This window comes from Pteronotus mesoamericanus, unplaced genomic scaffold, assembly GCF_021234165.1.
Source record: "Pteronotus mesoamericanus isolate MK-2021 breed Mesoamerican mustached bat unplaced genomic scaffold, CSHL_Meso_final scaffold_54, whole genome shotgun sequence".
Classification (NCBI taxonomy): Eukaryota; Metazoa; Chordata; class Mammalia; order Chiroptera; family Mormoopidae; genus Pteronotus; species Pteronotus mesoamericanus.
In genome coordinates this window covers 24126002-24147546 of record NW_026555321.1, presented here as the reverse complement: position 1 = coordinate 24147546, position 21545 = coordinate 24126002, and the positions used below count along the sequence as shown (strand labels likewise).

At 45.1% G+C, this 21545-nt stretch overlaps 1 protein-coding gene across 1 annotated transcript in view; it reads right to left on the bottom strand.

Moving 5' to 3' along the window:
• Positions 1–2089: 2089 nt before the first annotated feature.
• Positions 2090–21545, bottom strand: part of IL20RB (interleukin 20 receptor subunit beta) — a 28235-nt gene continuing 8779 nt past the window's right edge. Inside the window, exons 2-7 of the mRNA XM_054594913.1 lie at positions 20404–20530; positions 18691–18881; positions 14669–14793; positions 12464–12611; positions 9416–9558; positions 2090–2197 (exon numbers count right to left, since the gene is read on the bottom strand). Of these exons, the coding sequence (XP_054450888.1) occupies positions 2090–2197; positions 9416–9558; positions 12464–12611; positions 14669–14793; positions 18691–18881; positions 20404–20530 (842 nt within the window). The remainder of the gene's footprint in view (positions 2198–9415; positions 9559–12463; positions 12612–14668; positions 14794–18690; positions 18882–20403; positions 20531–21545) is intronic.

The following is a 21545-nucleotide window of genomic DNA, read 5'->3' as shown; positions in this document are numbered from 1 at the left end:
TTGTTCCCTGAAAGCAGGACTAAGAAAGCTCAGCTTGATGCTTGGGTCGGGCGTCCTCTACTGGGTTGAACAATAATAGCGAGGAGTGCAGGACATGGTCAGTCTTCATTGCCGTCCTGTTGTAGTTATTAATTGTGCCCCTTTTCATGGTTTAAGTGTCCCAGAGGGGAGGGGAGAAGGACTGGAGTGTCAGAACGTAGTGCTCCAGGAGAGAGGAGAACGTAACCAGTTACAGAGGAGACACCCCTCTCCTACAGGGACTCATTTAATATCTGGTGTATGTTTGGGTCTCAGTGAATGCATGTTGGAGACAAGCATGAAAAGAACTTTCTGTATACATATATATGTCAGCAAGAAGTGATGGGCACTGAGACTAACTGTGACAGCGACTCAAGCAGAGGGAAGTCATGGGTCATTTCTGGGTTCTGGGCTTGGACAGCTGACAGAGAGACAGTGGCCAAGGGTAGAGAGGCTGGGAAGAGGGAAGAAGGGATGATTCGTGTAGTAGTATAGTCTTTATTTTTGCAAAATGAAAATATGTTTACAGCTTAAACCAAATATAAAATTAACAAATACTCTTCATGAAAGAGTCAAACACCACAGAGGTATACAAAATGGTGCAAAGGAAAAGATCTTCAGCGATCTCATCTTCCTAGAGAGAGCCCATCCTTTGACTATTTGAAACCCCACCAGGTGGAGAGACGGTTGTAGGCCTCTATCTTGTAGGAGGAAACACCTGGCTGAGGCAGTTAGATTGTCGCTACCACTGGGCTGGCTGGAAGGGGACCAGGAAGTGGGCGTGGAGACAAACCAGCTCAGAGGCTCCAGAGCTGGGAGGGGTGGGGGCCAAGGGAGGCACAGGCTTTGCCCATCAATCCCTTCACACCTCAAAAAACTTCCTCCCTCCATTCCTCCTCTGACCCTCTTTTCTTCTCCTAGTGGAGGAGAGGAACAGGAAGAGGCTTTTAGAGGTAGGCCATGAGGCTAGGGACACCATGAATGATGTACTTTAAGGAAAAGAGGTCCCCAAAGGGATTTCCTGTGAAACAGGCCTCCAGGAAGATCCAGGAGCACCCTGACCCGGTGAGGTTTTGGCCAGCTGCCTCAGTTGGGGTTCTCATGTGGCCAGAAGCTGCCTCCTTATTCTTCCCATGCCCATCCCTAGAGTCATCCCATACCTCCTGACCAAAGGCTGTCTTTTGGGGCCCCTCTGGATTCAAGGTTTCTGATGTAACTAGAACCCTAAAGACCACTTTTTGGGAAGAAACCCAAAAGATAACCCAAACTGACCCCTGTTTTTAATTCTATACTTTAACAACTCTACAGGAAAAAGGAACACAGCAAATATCACACTTAGTGACATCCTTCTGCATTGTCATCTCATCATGCACATGCATTTTAGCTGCTGTCTTCAATGTGCACACACTATTTACTCTATAGTGTTTCATGTACTCACAGCTTTCTCGCACATCCCAGTTTCAGTGGGGCTGTGGCCTCCCTCTCAGTCACTGTAGAGCAGGCTGAGCCATTCACCTCTGTGCAAGCATTTGGCTTAAAGTGAAATCAACACCATTGCACCTATCCTTCCTTTCCTTATCAAAGCATCCTCTAGGAAAGTGGGATCTCCAAGCCAGCTGGTATATAGAGTCTCTGATCATTCCTGTTACAGTTTTATATACTGCTCTTCAGAAAAGCTGAACCAGTCGCAATGTACAGTGTCACCAATTTTCCTACAGCTCTGCCAGTGCTGGAGATACATACATATATGGTGTAACAGTTGTATAGTTAATCCATCCATTTAACAGATGAGAAAACTGAGGGCCAGAGAGACAAAGTCACTTTCCCTCGGGTCATTCAGCTAGTGTCTGGCAGATACATCCAGTTCTATAGGCACATGTTCTGCCCCCACTCAGCGCTTTGTCTGCCAAACCACTCTGCCTCTGACAGTTGCTTCTAGAAAGAGACACAGACGGCTCTTCTGACTTCTTTTGCCCTTGGAGGAAAACAGGAACACAGCCTTTCCCCCTTACAACTCCTGTGTCACAGAGACCAGGTTGCTCAGCTTCGTCCGGGCCCTTCCCCAGGCCTACTAGATCCAGGTCCTGAAGAGTTCCTCAGGAGGCAGCACGGTCGTGGCACAGGCATCCACCTCTTCCTTTCTGCAGCTGATTAACTTCTGGGGTGAGGTGGTGATTTTCTGAAAAATAATGTCCATGAATATTTATTTATTAGATGAATAGTAATACTGAAGTAGTAGCTGTTGCAGAGACTATCCCAGAAATCCCAATTATGTGATTAACTAACTTTCAAGCAACAAAAAAGCCCCGAACTATTCTAACTCCTAGATCAGGGGCTTCTGATGTTTCCTGAGAAGTCTCCCAGTTCACTGACCAGCAGATCTATTGGGACCCTGCTTCATCAGCGATCCTCTTACTGGGACCTTGCCCCCAAAAAGCCCAGCATGTAATTCTGGTCAGAAAAGCTAACATTTTTCTAGCAGAGAGCTCTGAAAATAATGACCTGGTCTGAGATGCTCTACATACAACACCTAGCAGAGTACCCAGTCCAGAGAGGGTACTCCTGAAACACAAGTCCCTTCCCTGTTCATATTTCACGTTCCTGCCATCTTCTCCCAGTGATCCCATTACATAGTCATAACTGGTTGTAGAAATGCAGGTACCAACTTTTCAGAGGGACCCTCTGCCCAACCATTGCTTGTTTGCTCACCTCCACCAAACTCACTTGGTCCTTCTGCAGTTCTCTCCCTTGGCCCTCCCCTTCCTCACTCCAAAGAGGGGCACATGAGCACACATAAATAGGCACAGTGGTTTTTGCTACCTCAGTCCCCAGGAGACATCAGCTTCATAGAGTCAGCTGCGCTTGATCCTTGTTTGTAAAGAGGCAGCTTCAAGGGGTCTCACTCTTAGTGTCCTCAGACAAATCACAGGGAAGGACCATGTACAAGCAGGGCTCACTGAGTGCAGGTGTCTTTGTGGAACTCACCACCAGTTTACTGCTGCTGGTTCAGTTAGATTCTCAGAACACCAACTACGTAAATCTGCAGTGGTTATACTTGATTATTTTTTAAATTCTGGAGCATTACTGTCCAATAAAAATATTATTCAATTTAAAGTTCTCTAGTAGCACATTTTAAAAGGTAAAAAGAAACAGGTAAAGTTAAATTTAATAATATATTTTATTTCAAAAAAATTATTTCAACATATAATTAATATTTTAAAATTAATAAAATATATATATATATTTGAACTGAATCTCCAAATCCATTGTGTTTTTCATATTTACAGTACATCTCAATGGGGACTAGTCAGGCTGCAAGTGCCCAACAGTCACATATGGCAGGTGGCTACTGTATTGGAGAGTGTAGTTCTAGAACATTAAATAGTATAACCTCAGAATTTCAGAAGGCGCAAGACTATTGTCCCATAGGTTAGAATAAACTTTCAAGTAAGGGCCAGCTGATACATGTTTCTTTAGTTTGAATTAGCTTTCAATGTTTAAAAATCAGGAGATTTCTCATGAAAGTCTCATTTTGTTTGTTTGTGTGTTTATCATTTAAAACTTGAAGATCTTGTAGCACTGGCTCACATACATTCCCTCTTGGCAGCAACCTGCTTGAACTGAGAAGCAGTTGCCTTCTTTAGCTGGAACATGTTTGCCATGGTCCCTACTCCCTAGCCCTATTGAATTGCGTTCATTGCACTGCACATTCTTTTCCCTCCTACCCTCCTTTCCTCCTTCCCTCCTTCCCTCCCTTCCTTCTTCCCTCCCTTCCTTCCTTCCTTCCCTCCCTTTCGTTCTTTCTTTCAACCTATATGGGCCCCAGAGGTAACTGATTTCAGAAACTCCATTTTCTATAAAGCACACAAAGTCATACTTGGGATGGTCCATTGAAGAATGCTAATTGGGGCCATCTTTATGCTGGCTACTAACATTACAGGGGAATGTGACAGCAAAAAGAGCCAGAATAAAGGGAGTCATGGAAAGGAAAGGAAGATCCTTTAGCACCAAGGCCTCCATAACCATGAAGCAATTATGGATGAAAGACAAGGAAAAGAAATTATATTTTAAAATAGTGAATATATACTGAGAAGTGTTAATATAATTTTCCTTGAATATGTATTTCTGCTTTAGAATGTTACTTGGTGATATCATCTTGAATGCAAAGACATTCTTTTATTTTTTTTCATTGTTGTTCTATTACGGTTGCCCCAATTTTCCCCCATTGCTCTCCCCTGCCCCGCCCACACCCCCACCCCTGCTCTCACGGTCAATCACCTCCCTACTGTCCATGTCCAGGGGTCATTTATACTTGTTCATTGATTCACCCTTCCCCTTCTTTCCCTCCTTATGCCCCTCCCCCATCTCTTCTGGTCACTGTCAGTCTGTTCCTTGTCTCCATGCCTCTGGGTTCTATTTTGCTCATTTGTTCATTAAGTTCCTCTTATGGGTGAGATAATATGGTATTTGTCCTTCATCACCTGGCTTATTTCACTTAGCATAATGCTCTCCAGTTCCATCCATGCTGTCATGAAAGGGAGGATTTCCTTTTTCTTTCTGCTGTGTAGTATTCCATTGTGTAAATGGACCACAGTTTTTTGATCCACTCATTTACTGACAGGCACTTGGGCTGTTTCCAGCACTTGATTATTATAAATAACACTGCTATGAACATAGGGGTGCATAGGTTCTTCTGAATTGGTGTTTCAGGATTCTTAGGGTATAATCCCAGCGGTGGAATCACTGGATCAAAAGGTAGTTCCATGTTTAACTTTTTGAGGAAATTCCATACTGTTTTCCATAGTGGCTGCATCAGTCTGCATTCCCACCAACAGTGCACAAGGGTTCCCTTTTCTCCACAGCCTCGCCAGTACTTGTTGATTGTTTGTTGTTTGATGATGGCCATTCTGACTGGTATGAAGTGGTATCTCACTGTGGTTTTAATTTGCATCGCTCTGATGGCTAGTGATGTTGCGCATTCTTTCATATGTCTCTGGGCCCTGTGTATATCCTCCTTGGAGAAGTGTCTGTTCATGTCCTTTGCCTATATCTTCATTGGATTGTTTGTCTTCCTGGTGTTGAGTCATATGAGTTCTTTATATACAGGGTCCAGCAAAAATAATGCCTCTTTTTTATTACAAAATCTTTTATTACAAAATCATAAACATATAATTCTGTAACATACAATATCACACTCAAGCACACCATATAGCATTTAGGTGAAATGTTCAAATCAAAACTGTAAATTATTATACCCACTGTATTACCCTACCAACCATACTCAAGCAGAGTATGCCAGCAAGCATACTCAAGCATACAAGCCAGACCCTGTATTTTGGAGCCCAAACCTTTGTCCATGGTATCATTGGCAAATGCGTTTTCCCATATGTTTAGTTTCCTTTTTATTTTCATGATGTTTTCTTTAGCTGTGTAGAAATTTTAATTTGATATAGTCCCATTTGCTTGGCCTTTCCTTTATTTCTCTTGCCCTAGAGGATATATCGGTGAAAATATTGCTGTGTGGGATATCTAAAGTTTTACTGCCTATGTTTTCCTCTAGGACTTTATGGTGTCACAGCTTACATTTAAGTCTTTTATCCATTTTGAGTTTATTCTGGTATATGACATAAGTTGGTGGTCTAGTTTCATTTCTCTCTTTTTTTTTTTTTTTTTTTTGCATATACTATTCCAGTTCTCCCAACACCATTTGTTGAAGAGGTTATTTTTACTCCATTTTGCACTCTTGCTAAATGCAAAAACATTCTTAATGGTATATTTCAGAGGGCAACCATCACCAACTGTAAAATTATAGATGTAGACATGATATATTTAATCCAAACAGATAAATTAAACACTTACAAACTCAGTCGGGCTTTTTAAAGAGTTGTCAAGGATTTCCACTTGGTAATTTTCTGTGGTTTAATTGGAAAGATGTGTGGATTTTGCAAAGATGGCTGGAAGTTGCTTTTTAATAGTTTGGAAGATTATCTGCAACTAATGCAAACGATGAAGTGCAGGTAGGCTATACTAAGGCTAAGAGAGGGAGAGAAGGCATGGTGATAGACAGCTCTAGAATCCATTGGGAATCCAATGGACACTACTGATCTACTTCTCACACAGCACTATGGGAAATGCATATACTCAGAAAAATTTTACACTTAAAAAACACAGGGAGAAACGGCCCTGGCCAGTATAGCTCAGTTAGTTGGAGCATCATCCCATAGACCAAAAGGTCACAGGTTTAATTCCCGATCAGGGCACATACCTAGGTTGCAGGTTCTATCCCCACTGGGGCATGTACAAGAAGGCAACCAATCAGTTTCTCTCTCTCTCCCTCTCTCTCTCTCTTTCTCTCTCTCTCTCCCCCTGCACTCTCTCTGAAAACAATGGGGAAAAAATGTCTTGATTGAGGACTTAAAAAAGAAGAGAAACATAGGGAGAAACAATAAAAATCAAAAGCCTTATGAAAAGGAATGCATGATGCATTTAAGGAACAGACACTAAAATGATGTAGGAAAGATGAGAATAGAAAAGCAAAAGTTAGTCCAGGGTAGTGATATCTATATCCTATGGGTGAAAGTGGGTCCTGCTCTCATAGACTCTCCATGTCTCTCATCTCATTTAAGTTGTTTGATTTTGTCCAAGCTTTTGGTAGGGCATGGCTTATAATGCATTAGGATTCCTAGGAGTGCTTGTCATTTGAGGGCTCTTCAGGTGCATCTGAAATTTAAGAAGCTGATCCTTTACATGGTTCTTTCCCTGGCCCTTTATTCTGTTACTCACGAAGAAGACACGGTCTTGGAAGTGTCCTAGTGCCCCTGATCCTGAGGTAGGGAGGAAACTCTACTGGGTCAATGAATGTAGAACCAGAAGAGGGATAATGACAGAAGGTGTTAGAAATGGTATGGTCTGTGAGCAGAGGGTAAGCAAGGGCAACCGAGTTGAAAGGAAAACAGTAGTAAAGGGTTACTGCCTGATGGAATTCAGCTGAGAAAAGCTGAACTTTTCACCAGGTCTGGGAAAGAAGAGCTAGTGGACCCGCCTGAGCTAGGAATGCTGCCCCTCCCACTATTATCATTTCAGATTGACTCAGGAAGGCCTCTTTCCTTGCAGGTGTCTGCTTCTACCTATGGCAGAGGCACCCCAATCAAACCAACTCTCCTATAGATAACACCTTCAAAAAATGATCAAAATATAAAACTAACTTCCTTGCTCTGGTGTAGTACTTCAGTTGGTTAGAGCATTGTGCTGACATGCCAAGGTCATGGATTCAATCCCCAGTCTGGGCACACACAAGAATCAACCAATGAATGCAGAGATTAAGTGGAACAACAAGTCGATATTTCTTTCTATCTATCTATCATCTATCTTTCCCTTCATTTTTCTTTAAAATCAATTTTAAATTAAAAAAAAAACAACTAACTTCCTTAAGTCACTGGAGAGCAACCAAAAGTTGACACTGGGAAAAAGGGAATGTCACTTGGTGAGTTTCCCATTTTTTTACAGTTCCTTGTCTGAGGGCAGGTCTCTCTTGATGCCATGAACAATGATAGTTTTACTGGCTTGAAGAACCAGGAAACAGATACTGGGTGAAACACGAAAGTTAACATTCCAATGAAAAGACAGAGATTGTTGAAATGAGTTCATTTTTTAAAGGGCTAACTGTACCCTGCTATAAGAGACATACTTTAAATATGAGGACTCAGATGAGTTTAAAGAGTGTGGAAAGAAGATAAACCATACAAATAGTAAACAAACCAGAAAAGGTTATATTAACATCAAGATAAGGACAATTGCCAGAGATAAAGAGGGACATTTCATGATGATAGAAGGGCCCATTATTCAGGAAGATGTATCATATATAAATATGCATACTCCTAAAACAGAGCTTCAAAATACATAAAGGAAAAATTGACATAAAAGAAGAAAAAAACATACCCACACTCATACTTAGAAATTTTGTTGTCTCTCTCTCTCTCTCTCAATAACTAATAGAACTATACAAAAAAATATGAACAGTATTATGCAACATTTTGGCCCAATTGATAATTATAAAACACTACCCCAAGCACTGCAGAATACACATCCTTTTATGCTTCAGGGATCTCTGAGTCCCCAAGTCATTGCTGAAGGGAACGTGGCCTGCCCTGTTTCCTGTGTTTGATACATCACACTACCTTCATGTTTAGCAGGAAACCACTTAATAAACCACTCAGAGTGGGCTGGAGGGGGAACTGATGAAAAGGAGGAAAGGAAAGAAGTCAATATTGTGTATGTAAAGCCTTAGAATAGTGCCTGGTGCTCAACCCTGCCCTAGTCTCAGCTAAAGTTATAACTACCTGGAAGTACTGCAGAAAAGAGAGCAGGCTTAGGGTAGCAAGGTAGGAGGGTGTCCTGAAGGCTGGATTAGGGAGGATCATTCCTCTTGTGTAGGGAGAGTATGGCCCTCACTATCAGGGCCAAACAGCTGTGCCAAAAGTGACGCCTTCCAGTGATTCCAGGCTGATCCAGAACTGCAGGAATGTGTAGCCTGCAGGCAGTTCCAGTTCTCCTTGTTTCTGAGAAGCTGCCTGCTAACTCCCTCCTTTCTGGAAAAAGCTGTGAAAAATCCGAGGTTTGTTTTTGTTTGTTGTTTTGCTTTGCTTTGCTTTGTTTTTGTGCTGCATTGTGCATTGAGGTCTGGGGGGAGGGGTACAGGAGGCAGCCAGATGGAACATGGGGTTTGCTGCTGGACGCCTGCTTGTGCCTCTCCCTGACACTTGGCATGGGCACACAGGACCTACCCCCATCAGAGAGATTCGGACCTGTGGACCAGTGTCCTCAGGAATATGATAAGAATCCTGGGCTCGCAAGGATCTGAGAAAAAACAGATGGGGACCCTAACTTTCGGTAGTTACTAGCCTGGTCCAGATTGTTCCCAGCCCCCAGCCAAAGGCAAAGTACAGTCTATGCTCCCACAGTCACACCCATGCATTTCGCCCTGAGAACCAGTGAGGCTCTTGGCAGGTGAACTGAATAAGTTGTGTCAGAACAAGTTACTGGAGGCAGCTGCTGTTAAAATCATGGGGGCCAAGAACACTCAGCAGGCTGGTCTGGAAGATTGAGACTGGGTGTGACTCTGAACTGCCAAGCACCCAAGGCTGTGTGTGCAACACACCTGCTCTCTTGGCCATGCCAGGTCCTGCGGGCAAGCAGCAGTGACCTGACTGGGGAAGGTCCCCACTCCCTGGAGAAGGGAGGTCTCTCCCAGACCCTCTAATTAGAGAAGTCCTGTACATGCTCTTCTGCTCTCCACGCACAAATGCCTGTCATCCAGGAAACTGTGTGCCTGTGCCCAACTACAGCCCAAACTACATCGGGTCCGTACCGTGCTGAAAGAAAAACAGGACGCTCTTACCAAGGTGTCAGGCAGCACCACTGCGGGGCAGCAGGAGTACCGGAGCAGACGGCCCATCTTCCAGATGGAGAACAGCAGAACCACAAGGATCAGCATGAAGCCGGCAAATGCAAACAGGGCCAGCTCCAGGGGCAGGGGCTCTTCTGCAAACGAAAAGATAAGGACAGGCTTAGGAGACACCGTGAAGATGAAATCTCCAACCTGGGCCCTCCCTCACTTTTCTGGGGTTGGCTCTGCCTGTGGGCAAAACAGCAGATACCAACATCTTGAGGTTCCATGTATGCCCTAGTGACTAAAGCTACGACCATTAAATCCATTTTTCTAGAATCCAGGTTAAGGCTTTGGTTTCCAGAAAGCCCCAGGGAAGATTAAAATCTTTTTTCTTGGAAAGGGGGAGGAGCATCAACTGTTAAGCCCCCAGCCATGTTGAACCTGAGGCCACTGCCAGGAGGAGGGCAGAATGCCAGGCCCAGGCAGGATGAGAGGGAGGTGCCGAAAAAGAACAGCACAGAGTGGAACTGGGTGGTAACTGAAACAAAGTGTGTTTCACAGTTTGCTTCTGGCATTAATTCATCTTATGAGGAAAGTACTAAGTTCAGAAAACAGTCACATAATAACTATGATATATCAGGCCCCTACTATGTTTAAGTGACTTACCCCAGGTCACACAGGTAGGGCTGGCCCCAAAGCCTGCAGTCACTCTACCAAGTAAATGGATCAGAAAGTACCAAGTGGGAGCCTCTGGAGATGCAGAAGTGGGGGTGGGTTATTTTTTCCTCATGTAACCTGGAGCAACTCCTTTAGGCCCTCTAGGCTGAACTGCTCACATGCGGTGTGAAAGGTGGCACAGCCTGTGAGGCTGCAGAGAAGCTGGTGGTCTTGCACCTGGGCCTAGGGGCACTGTACTTTGTTTCGATGCTTTTGAAAAATATTTTGGCAGTACAGAGCAAGAGATACACGAATACATGTATCTCTTGCTCACACCCTTTCATCTACTTTTGTGAGTAGGTTCCAAAAAAATAATTCCAAGAAAGGAAACAATAATATGCATAAAGCAGTTCACAGTAGCATCTGGGCTAGAGCATCAGCATCATAACCAGTCTCCCTCCCTGCCCAAAGTCACATACCTACACCTCCCCCACCTCCAGGCATGCTCAGTGTGTTTTCTTCATAGCAGGTACCACCAAGGGAAGCTATCTCATTGGTTTACTTGTCTGTAGCCTGTCTCTCCAACTAGAAGTTAAGCTCCCTGAGAGCAGGGACTTCCCTGCTGTATCCCAGGGACTTGCCCAACATGTGTCATGTAATCAATACTCCATAAATATTCATTCAATGAATGAATTAATTAATCAATGACCATCATCTTTAAAAGCAAATGGAAATGACCTAACGCATGGAAATGACCTAAGGCATGGAAATGACCTAAATACCCCCAAATAGGAGATGATTTAATTTAGTATGAGACATCAGCACAGTAGGTTAAGAATTCAGCTATTAAAATGGGCATTAGGACATATACAAGTTTGTTCACTACAGTATGGTTTATAGTAGCAAAAGACTGGAAAGCACAAAATATGCCCATTAACAGAGAAACAATTATATACATTTTGGCACATAGATACATTGGCTCATTATGCATCTTCTTTTCAAACGAGGTAGGTCCATGTGTGCTGACATGGAAAGATGTTCACAATATACCACTAAGTGAAGATAAGGAAGAAACAGAACAGTAAGCAAAGTACAGACCCATTTGCACCTCTGAGTCCTGGTGTCACATAGTAACGAGCAGGTTAAATGCCAAACTTGCCAAATAAACCTCCTCAGTAGAAAGCACATACCTCTTACTTTACATACTTCGGTGTTGTTTGAATTTTTTAACAAGCTTGACTTAATAGGGTTTCAAAAAGCAATACAAAATGACAGTCAGAAAGTTTGCTTAGGAAATGTGATGAACATTTGTGGAAAAGCAGGCCCAAAGCACATGTGCACTCCAACTGCCACATGTGTCTACATGGGGGCAACGATGGAAGGATGACACCCCTTTGGAGAGCAGTTTGTGGTAACAGCAGTCAAAACTCAAATGTTTATGCCTCTGACCAAGCAACTCTACCTCTAGAAATTTATCCTTCAAGTAGACCAACAAAATGTTCTATCTGCAAGGTAATTAAAAAAGCATTGCCTGCAGTAGCAAAGTATTGGGGGGAAAAACTAAAAGCCCATCAATAGGAAGCTGGTTAAATGAGTTATATATACACAAAAGGGAATACTACGTAGCCATAAAGAAAGATGAGGTTCTGTACAGATATGGAAAAATGTATGAGATATATAAAGTGGAAAAGATAAGATCCAGACTAGTGCAAAGAGTATGCTACCATTTATGCTAAAGAAAGAAAGATAGGAAGGAGAGTTTCCATGTGTAGCTTATATTTTTTGAAACTTATGAATGTACTGAATACTCAAAACAATTATTTTGTTAAAGACTAAAAAGTTATATACAAAAATGTCTCTAATGGTGTTTGAGTGGCAGAATCAGAAAATGAGGGCTTTTGTTTTGTTTCTTTTCCAAGGGTTTTTAAACATTGTGGAGTTTTAGACCATAAAAAATTTCAAGGGGAAAAACTAAGTCAAACAAGAGGAGTCTATAGACTTCCCGTATGTCTCTCCTAGCTGAAAGCAGCTGTGATATACAATGGGCTCCCTTCTCATATGGTCTGACTCTCCAGCTCCTGGCTGCCTCTCTTGCAACTCCTCCCTGATTCACTTGGTAAGCCAGCCTTGCAATATCTGGCCTCAGGCCTAGGGACTTTTCAGGGAAAAGTATTCCAGAGAGCTGCTCAAGTGACCCCCACCCAGCCCAGAGTGGACTCTCCCCTATAGGGGAACTGGAGCGAAGCACACGTTCACCACAGGAACCCATCCAGACTCAGGAAGCAGGTCAGTGAGACCAGGGGAGATTGAGAACCAAAGAAACCCAGCGGGCAGCCGAGCATCCTTACGGAGGTACTGTCACCTGTGCAGGACTCCAGGGAAAAGATAGGTCATCCTTACCTTGCACCTTGATACATTCTGCCTGGCTGAAGGTGCTGTGCCTCCCGATGGCCTTCACGAATGTCTGGGCCTTCACACAGTACTCCCCGGGCTCCCTGGTTTCCAGGTGCACTGGAATGCCCCTGCTCCTCACTCTTTTGACATGTTCCTTTAGGAGAGCAGAAAACAGTTGCACACTGAGGGAAGCAAGACGGGAAAGGGAGAGAAGAGCCAGAGGAGGAAAGCTGCAGATATTCCCTTTCCAGACTGCATACAGAATGCTCCCTCTCATTCATTCATTCATTCATTCATTCATTCATTCATTCACTAGTGTTTGTTTATTAGGCACCTACTATGTGCCATGCACTGTTGTAGACACTACTCTGATGGAACTTAAGAGGGAGAAAACAGACAATATGTAATATTTAGCAGGTGGTGGTAAGAAAAATGAGGCAGGGCAAAAAGATAGAGTAATGAGGACACGCTAAACAGAACGGCTAGGGAAGACCTCTCCGATAGGATAATGTAGGCAGAGAACTGGAGGTTGGAAATATGACTGAGCCAGGCTGGGGATGAGTGCACAGGAGCAATGGAACCAGTGGGCAGTGCCTCCTTACACATCCATCCATCAACCTGTCTGTTTATCTATCTGTACATCCTTCTACCTCTACCCATCTCCTGAGGCCTGTGCTCCTTGTCTGAACCTGCAGAGGTTTGCTTGGGCCAAACCCAGGTAACTCAGGGTACATACCCCTCTCCCAGTTACCAAGGGTGGAAAGAGAGCTCCATCCAAAAGAATCTGAGGGAGCCACGTACTCCCTCCTGCCCAGGTCCTGAGCTGTCCCCCATACCATGGCTGGCAATGCCATGTCCTAACATTGAGCCCTGACTCAGCAGGAGTAAATACCGGAAACCATTGTTAATGCCCATTCCACCTACCCATACCACCTCCCAGAGGAAACTACTCAACCTACTGCTCTTGTTGAGTGGGTGCTGGGGCATGTGTCCTGCTCCTCAAGACACTGCTATGAGGTCAGGGGTACATCTGGCCTCAGAAGGGTCCATCAGAGGCCAGCCAGAACCCTGCAAACCCTAAGATTAGCCTGATAAGATAAGCAGGACCAATCAGATTTCCTCTCTTAGGATTTGGTCTTGGCAAAATCAGGAGCTGGAAACAGGGACAAAGGAAAGAGGACACAATGAAGGGTAGTCATGCCTGAGAGGCCTTGAGGGGCTGGTGAGGCACAGCCACAGGAGTGAGTAGGAAGGAATGATGAGTAATCAGGGCCTGGGAGTAAGCCGGGGAGAGGGCCACAGAAAGAGTGCAATAGAGACGACCCACCAGAGGGAAGCAAGGACTCCACAGGCAAGGGCTCTTGGGTAAAGAGGTCATGCTGCAGCCGGGCTCTGGGCAAGCTCTCTCATAGATCCTGTGAGAGCTCCTTATTGCACCTGACTAATCCCTATGCTAAAGTCCACTTTTGTTTGTGCTGACTGGAGTGGGCCTTGTCAACATATCAGCTTGCACAGAGCTTCCACAGCTCTGACTGTTCCCTAGTTCTTGCTCAAGCTCCACCTCTTCTGCTGGTGTGGCTGCTCTTGTTTGACCATTCCCTCTGGGAGAGCTGACCTCCCACCCATCCCAGTAGGTAGCAGCCATCCCACGGGGAAGGGTAGCGCCCCATCTAGGCATTCTGTGTGACCCACTGGCTCATAATCAGGGTAATCCAGAAGCCAGTTCTTGGCTCTCTGCCCTGACTCCTGCACCCTGCCCAGATGCACACCCTAAAGAGGCTTGTGCCGGCCTCATGTGCTTTTGAAATCATCCAGTTCATCTGGAACACCCTGGTCTGCTGCACCTAAAGATGCCAGGGAGAATGCTGAGAAGGTTAAGTTAATAAGGAGGAAGAAATGCATTGAGAAGGTATTGTGTATCCAAGTATGTTAGCGTTTACAGCAAGGCGGCAGTCCCCATATTTCAGTAAATCTGGCCAAGAAGGCTCCCAGCCAAGGCCTGGGTTAGAACCAAGGCAGTTCTTCAAAGAGGAGGCTACTGAGATTGTCAGCCTACTCCTATCCCATCTTTCCCACACTTCACTCAGGCCTGGCCATCCCCACACAAGCCCACACAGTGAGTACTGCAGGGGTTGGCTTCTCTCAACCACCTCTCCCTGCTGTGACTCCTTCCCCAAAGTGTGACTCAAAGGCCAAGGCAAGAAGTCTTACCTTAGCACCAGGCTCCCTCCTCCAGTAGGCCACGAGGAACTCAAGCTGGGGCCCCAAGTCTTCCAGCTTAATAACCAGGTGTAAGCCATCCTTGATGACCTCCATTCTAGGTGGGGTTAGAATAGCTGTTGGCAAGACAAGAGGCAAATCAAAACCAGCCCCAGACAGGACTGATTTCTGTTCTGGGAAACCATGACCAAGTCATTGGTGGAAACATGCCAGGCTCCTGGGAAGGGATGGGGTTGGATGTAGCTCTACAGCACGTAGAAGCATGTCCACGAATATTCTTCTGTACCCAGTAGGGGCTCAGCAAATGCTTTTTAAATAATGCGAAAAATTTTTTTTAAAAGACCAAGATTACTACAATTCGCATGAATTGGTGACATGAACTGGCCACTGATGACTTTCAGACGTCAGCAAATCAGCAGCCTGTGAATGGACCATTCTATTCTCAGCCCGAGGACTCATTTCATATTCTTAATGGGGGATGTTGGAAAACCAGAGGGTTTTACAAATTCCAGTAACCAACTCTAGAAATTACAGCACAAGCACAAACACTATCTTTCACAGTTATAGTTCCAAACAGATTGTCCAGCAGTCCCTGTGGATACTTTCCCATTGGCAGACCAAGAACAGAAGGGCCCATGCCGGCAGCCTCTAGTCCCTGGCTAGTGATGATGGATCCATGCTTGCCTCTCAGATCCAGACACGGCAGGACCAGAAGGGCCCCCTGATTGTTGGCGGTGGCTTGAGAAGTAGCGTGGAATGTGTTCTGGGCCAAATCCCCCTGCATTGAGGTCACTGGATACTCATTCAAAAGGAAGTCATTTCCTGCAGGGAGTTTTCAGACAGCAAAACATTTCCTGGCATTTGAAAAGCTGCCTGGATAGGGGACAGAAGGACTTAGGAAGTCAAGGACCAACTGTGCAAAACATCCCCAGTTCAGAGGCTTCACATGAGCACACAGCACCCATGAAATGCCTCCAGAAAAGAGGTGCTTGACTCCTCCAGTTTTAGATCAAACATGATTGGAATTGTATCTTCTGATCTCCATCTTTACTGAAAATAGAATTAGAAAAAATGACCTGAAGTCATTTCAGTTCTGAGAATATTTTGACAGTATTGGAGGAAGAACCTCTGTCCTATGTGCTCTACATGTTCATTTAATCTGTCCAGCAAGCTTAAGAAAGTAAATAATGCACCCGTTGTACAGATGATGTAACTGAGCCTCAGAGAGGTTAAGTGACTTGACCAAAGTCACACAGTTAGTGGCCAGAATTTGAGCCCATGTTTTTCCCAAGTTTCTAGACTCTGCTTTGTGGGGTGTTTAGCCTCTGTGTCGTGGATCTCAACTCTGGCCGTTCATGAGAATAACCCCGGGGAAAATTTTAAATACCCAGTGAACAGGATGCACATAAATTATTTAAATCAGGCTCTGTAGATGGGCCCCAAACATAAATGGTTCTAAAGCTCCCCTGTGACTTGATGTGCATTCAAGGTTATTGACCTCTGCTCTCAACAAAGGGTTCCATATAAAGAAAGGAGATCTTTTTTCAGAGCAGCTTTAAAACAGGACTTTTCATGTGTTTGGGGAGAAGTCACATTGGCCTTTTTCAGAGGCAAAGAAATAGACTTAATGCCCTTAAGTGTCATGATTCCATCCCAGCCCTATAGCTAACTCCACCTGCACACAGGTCACACAGAACCACATCTTCCACCTTCTGGGGCAGGTACAGAGACTCCTGTTCCTCAGCTCCTCCTGCAGCAAAACTTTTTCCTGTCTATAATGGCCTTCTCAAACACAAGTTGTCACTGCACAAACCCCCACCCACACAGTTTTGTAGGCACTTCCTTATCTCCCTCTGACCCATGCCTTCCTTTTCAGCGGCAGCTGCCAGCCCCCCAGCAATGGTCTCTGCTGGAGCCCTGTGCTCCCAGCAGCCAGAGGGAGGCGCTGCTGGGTGATATCTGGGCACCATGGGCAGAGGCAGAGGCAGAGCTGCACTGCCCCCCAGTGTCCCTCAGTCTCCCCCAGTGCCTGGAGCTGGAACTCCACTACTTCTAGTATATCCTCCCAGGGCCTGGTCAGAAAACCTCACATTCTGCATCAAAATTCCTATTGGTATCATATTCCAATGGGCCCATTCCTGCCCCACCTCTTCCTTCCCCTGCTCTCTAGCTCTCAACTTAGGCATGCCTAGGGTAATAATAAAAATAACAATACTTAAAAATAGCTGAGTACTATAACAGAACAGCACTGCATTGAGCATTTACACATTTCATCTTGTGTAATTCCCACAAGTATGCTTTGAGCAAACGGTTGCCCTTCTTACAGATGAGGAGGCAGGGAGGGACCCATGGCTGAGCTGGATTTGAACCACATCCATCTGACTCTAGAGAGCCAACCTCCCCTTCAAATCTACCTTCACCTCCCTCAGCCCCTTCTAGCTTGGGCTCTCCACCGCCACCACCATCACCTTCCAAACCCTCCTGATTTTTACCCGATTTCACACATTTGACTCATCCCATTACTGCCCATGCTGCTCCTAACCCTCCTTTGTCCTCACAGCAGATGATCTTCTGCCACACCAAGAAAACAAAAGGTCACCAAGACCTTTCCCTTGCCTCTCTTGCAGCTTCAAACCGGTCACATTATCACCCACACCTGTCTCAGAGGCGGATCTGCCTTGCTCCTTCCCACCTCCACTCCATCCCCCACCCAGCAGCCTAACCACCACCCGCACTGTTCCATGAAGTCATTTTCTGAAGGGCCCATTTAGGGGCCTTCCCTCTACCTGCTTTTTAAATACTGAAGTTTCCCAGGATCCTGTCCTGAATTATCTTTGTTCTTAGATCTCGTCCCTGGACAATTGCACCTACCCCAAAACCTTTAACTATTAACTTTGTTCTGTGTGTTGGGCCTTGACCAGTCTGAGTCCCAGGGCCTGATTTACAGTTGCCAATCAGGCATCTTGGCATGATATCTTATAGGAATCTCTATGTCAAAGAGCCCAAAGCCAGAAGTGTCTCCTATTTGTCAAGACTAGTTGAAGCCCCCTGCGTTTTCTGCCTTGGATGACATTCTTGCCAACCCCAGTTGGAAGCTGGACACTAACATTATCTCTCCCAATGACTGGTCCTCAAGCTCTGTCCTAACTCAGCCATGTCTCAAATTTGTCTTCTCCTCCCTATCCCTTTCCCCACTACTGGGCTCAGGACCCCCTTCTCAATACCCTGCCCTACAGACTTGACCTACTCCAGTTCCCTTTTGCACAGCAGCCAGAGTGATTGTTCTGTAAGACAAACCTGGCCTAGACACTCTCTTTTTCTATGCTTCCCTCTACCAATTTGATCAACTTCACATCAAAGTCCTTCACCGTGTGACCAGCTGCTTCCTCACCCACTGGCGTTTCAGTCCTTGCTCCCACTACTCCCAAACACACACAGCTTTTTATACATTGGCCATTGTGCTTGCCATAGTTGGCCACCTATCTGTATTCTTCCCTTAGTTCTTCCTCAATCATTTTCCGGGTACTATTCCTATAGAGAAGTCATATATTTCCCAGTGACCATAAAAGGGCAACCATTTCTGGTAGCTCTGTTAAACATACGGACCCTATTGCACAAAGAAAAGCTGCTCACACAGGCAACAAACATGGGGTTAATCAGGTGCCAGATGGGAATCAACTAGAAGATTTATCGAGGCACTGTCAGGGTGGAAATAAACAATCCTAACCCCATCTCCCCACTTTCAGAGCAGCTTCGCAATGTCACCACCACTTGCAGACACTGACAGAGATAGATAATGACTTTAAAAGCCTCTTTCAAAATGAGAAAGAGGGCATATGGGAAGCAGTTGGCATTTTTGTTTTAAATGAACCAGTTAGAGTTGTTCGTGTTCATAGTACTCTGGCTTTGCGAGACTAACTTGATGCTAGAAAGAATCCCCAAAACTTCAGAGAACATGGTTCCTGAAGGGGAAGGCTGGTAGCAGTGGGGGAGTACAGAGAGAAATGTCTTACTTGAGTTTCGATTAAAGGGGTGCTTCAGCATGCTCCAGGCTGAGTCCTGTGAGCCTAGGGTGGCCCTGACACGGAGGTTGTATGGCACGGTGGCAGTGATGTCATCAGTAACATCACATTCAGGAACTTTGGTAGGTGAGCACCTGCTGCTGGGGATCCAGACGTGGCTCATGTACAGGCTCTCATACTCTCTGGCCAAAGAGAGGAAGGCACAGTGTTACACTACCCACTTCTATGCAGGCTCAGTGATGGCTGCAAGTAACTGCCTTACCCACCTGATTTTCATAGGTCAGCAAAATAAGCATTTGCTCTACATTCCAGTTCCTCCATCCTCCTCCCTGACCAACCATCCATTCTTCCTTACTCCTTTTATGACCAAACAAGGGAAACCCAGGCATAAACCTAATGTGTCCAGGTCTCTCCATCTCCACAGTCACCACCCCAATCTCAGCTACTGTCATCCGCTGCCTTGCTATGGTCTCCCAACTGATTTTCCAGCTTCCCCCCCTGCCATTCTTCAAACCATTCATCACTCAGCAAATCATGAGATTTCTATACTTAATGGCTTCTAAAACACTGAGAACGGAATTCAAACTTTTTCCTCTGGCCTCTCTCTCATTCCACCCCTGCACATGCTCTTTCCTTCGCACTGGCCTCCTCGCTGAGCTCTTTACTTTAGGACCTCTAACTAGCTGTTCACTGTGTCTCTAATGCTGTCTCTGCTGTTTACATTGGCTGGCTCCTTCTGTCCTTCAGATGTGGGCTTAAATATATTCCTCAGACAGGCCTTCCCTGACCACTTAATGAAAAGGAGTCACAGGGTCAGCTGTCTTGTGCATCAGCCTTTTAGCTTCCTCCCAGCACTGAATACTCTCTGAAGTTACCTAGAGCAGTGCTGCCCAGAAAACGTGCTGTGATGATGGAAATGTTCTACATTGGTGTTGTTCAATATGGTGGCCACTACCACATGTGGCTATTGGGAATTTGAAATGTGACTAGTGTGGCAAGATACAGACATTTCCATTTAATTTAAATAGCTTTTTGTGTCTAGTGGCTACCACACTGGACAGTGCAGATCCAAGTGTTGTTTTTTTTTACCTTTTTACTGGCTGTCTCCTTCCTTAAATGTAAGCTCCGTATTCCCACAAACTTTGTTGACTGTATCCTGAGCTTAGAAGAATGTCTACACACATAGGTTCTCAGTTTGTATTTATTGTCATTGAAATATGTTGAGCACCTTTGTGACCCTGTTGCTCCTCAGTGGCTCTGAGGGTCTGAGCACGTGCAGAAGAGCAGAGCCTACTTGGCCCCAGGGCCAGCTGACCCATAGGGTCACAATTTGTTTTGATTCATAGAAAGAAAAACCAAAGTCTCCCCCACCCCCTAAGGATCTGAGTCTCCAGTGACCTATCCACCTGAAGTCAGTCAAACTCATTTCTTCAGATTTTCTTCAGCATTAGACAATTGATTCACCATTGAAAAGAAGCTTTGTCAAAATGTGTTTATACACATTTGAGTTCCCAGAGAGTTCACTCTCAAATACACAAGACAATTTCCCTGGCTTCTTCAACTCTCCCAAAACCAGTGCAGACAGAGGTGGCAGGTCACTGGAGATAATCTATCCCTGGATGCACAAAGCCTCCTTGGGCTCTGTGCCTCCAGCAATAAACTACTGTCTAAGGGGGGGAAAACCCATAAAACAAAAAAGCTCACCCCTGGTACTCAACAGAATAGTGTATTATTTCTTCAGGCATGGCCACTGGGCTCCATATCAAGAGGTGCTTCATATTGGTTGATTGTACAGACAGGTTCTGAGGAGCAGGAAGAATAGCAGCTCCATCTAGGATCAAGGCAGATGGACAAGCTGACAGATGGGCTCATTTTGGAGGAATGCCACAGCTTTAAATTAGTTTCTAATGAGATTTCATATATCTATGAACCAGAAACACCTCTAAAATCATCATACTTGTGTTAATGCTAATTTTTTCTATCATTGTCATTCTATCTTTGGTGATAAAATGACATTAATATTCATAATCATAATGGCTAATATTATTGAGCACTTACCATGTTCTATCTAGACCATATGCTAGATTGTTACATGATTACCTCATTTAATCCTCATGACCATACTGGGAGGTAAAAACTATTATTTTCTCCATTGCACAAATGACAAAACTGAGGAACATTGTTTATAACTCTGTCAGATCAACCTAGGTGCACGCCTTGACTCTGCCACTTACCATGTGACCTTAAGCAAGTTGAATAAACCTGACCACTCTACCCCTTCATGGAATTTATGCCCACACAGCCTCCTGCCAGCTCCTCAGCACCTCCCTCTCCTGCTACTGCCGTCCAAAGCACATGCCTTCACATCCCCCAGCAAGTCAGAATGGGCATCAGCTCTCGGCTGGGAAGTACAGGCTGGTCTGCTGTGTAGGAAGCCCAATCCAGATAGGCACCAAGTCAACTCAGAGACTCAAACCCAGGCACATTGCAGACACCTGAGCCAGCCTGGAACACAAGCCTCTGCTCACACAGGTGTGTGTGGTGTGCCCAAGTATGCACACACTGGGTCTACAGTTTGCACACAGAATGAAAGAGTCCTGTAGCGCCGAACATGCACTCATAAGAACTTTAGGAAGCCTGGGGGCTCATCCTGTGTGTTAAGCCAAGGTGCAGTCTGGCTTCTCTGCTACAGTCCTTCTTTCCCCCATTTCAAATGCTCTTCTTTTAATGCCTAACACCTGCCTCCCCTTGCTGTTACACTCACAGTGATAACATCAAGAGCACAGTAGGAGCCCTCACTCAGGACTTTTCATCTTGGTGTCTGTCTCCAGATTGGCACCTGTTGT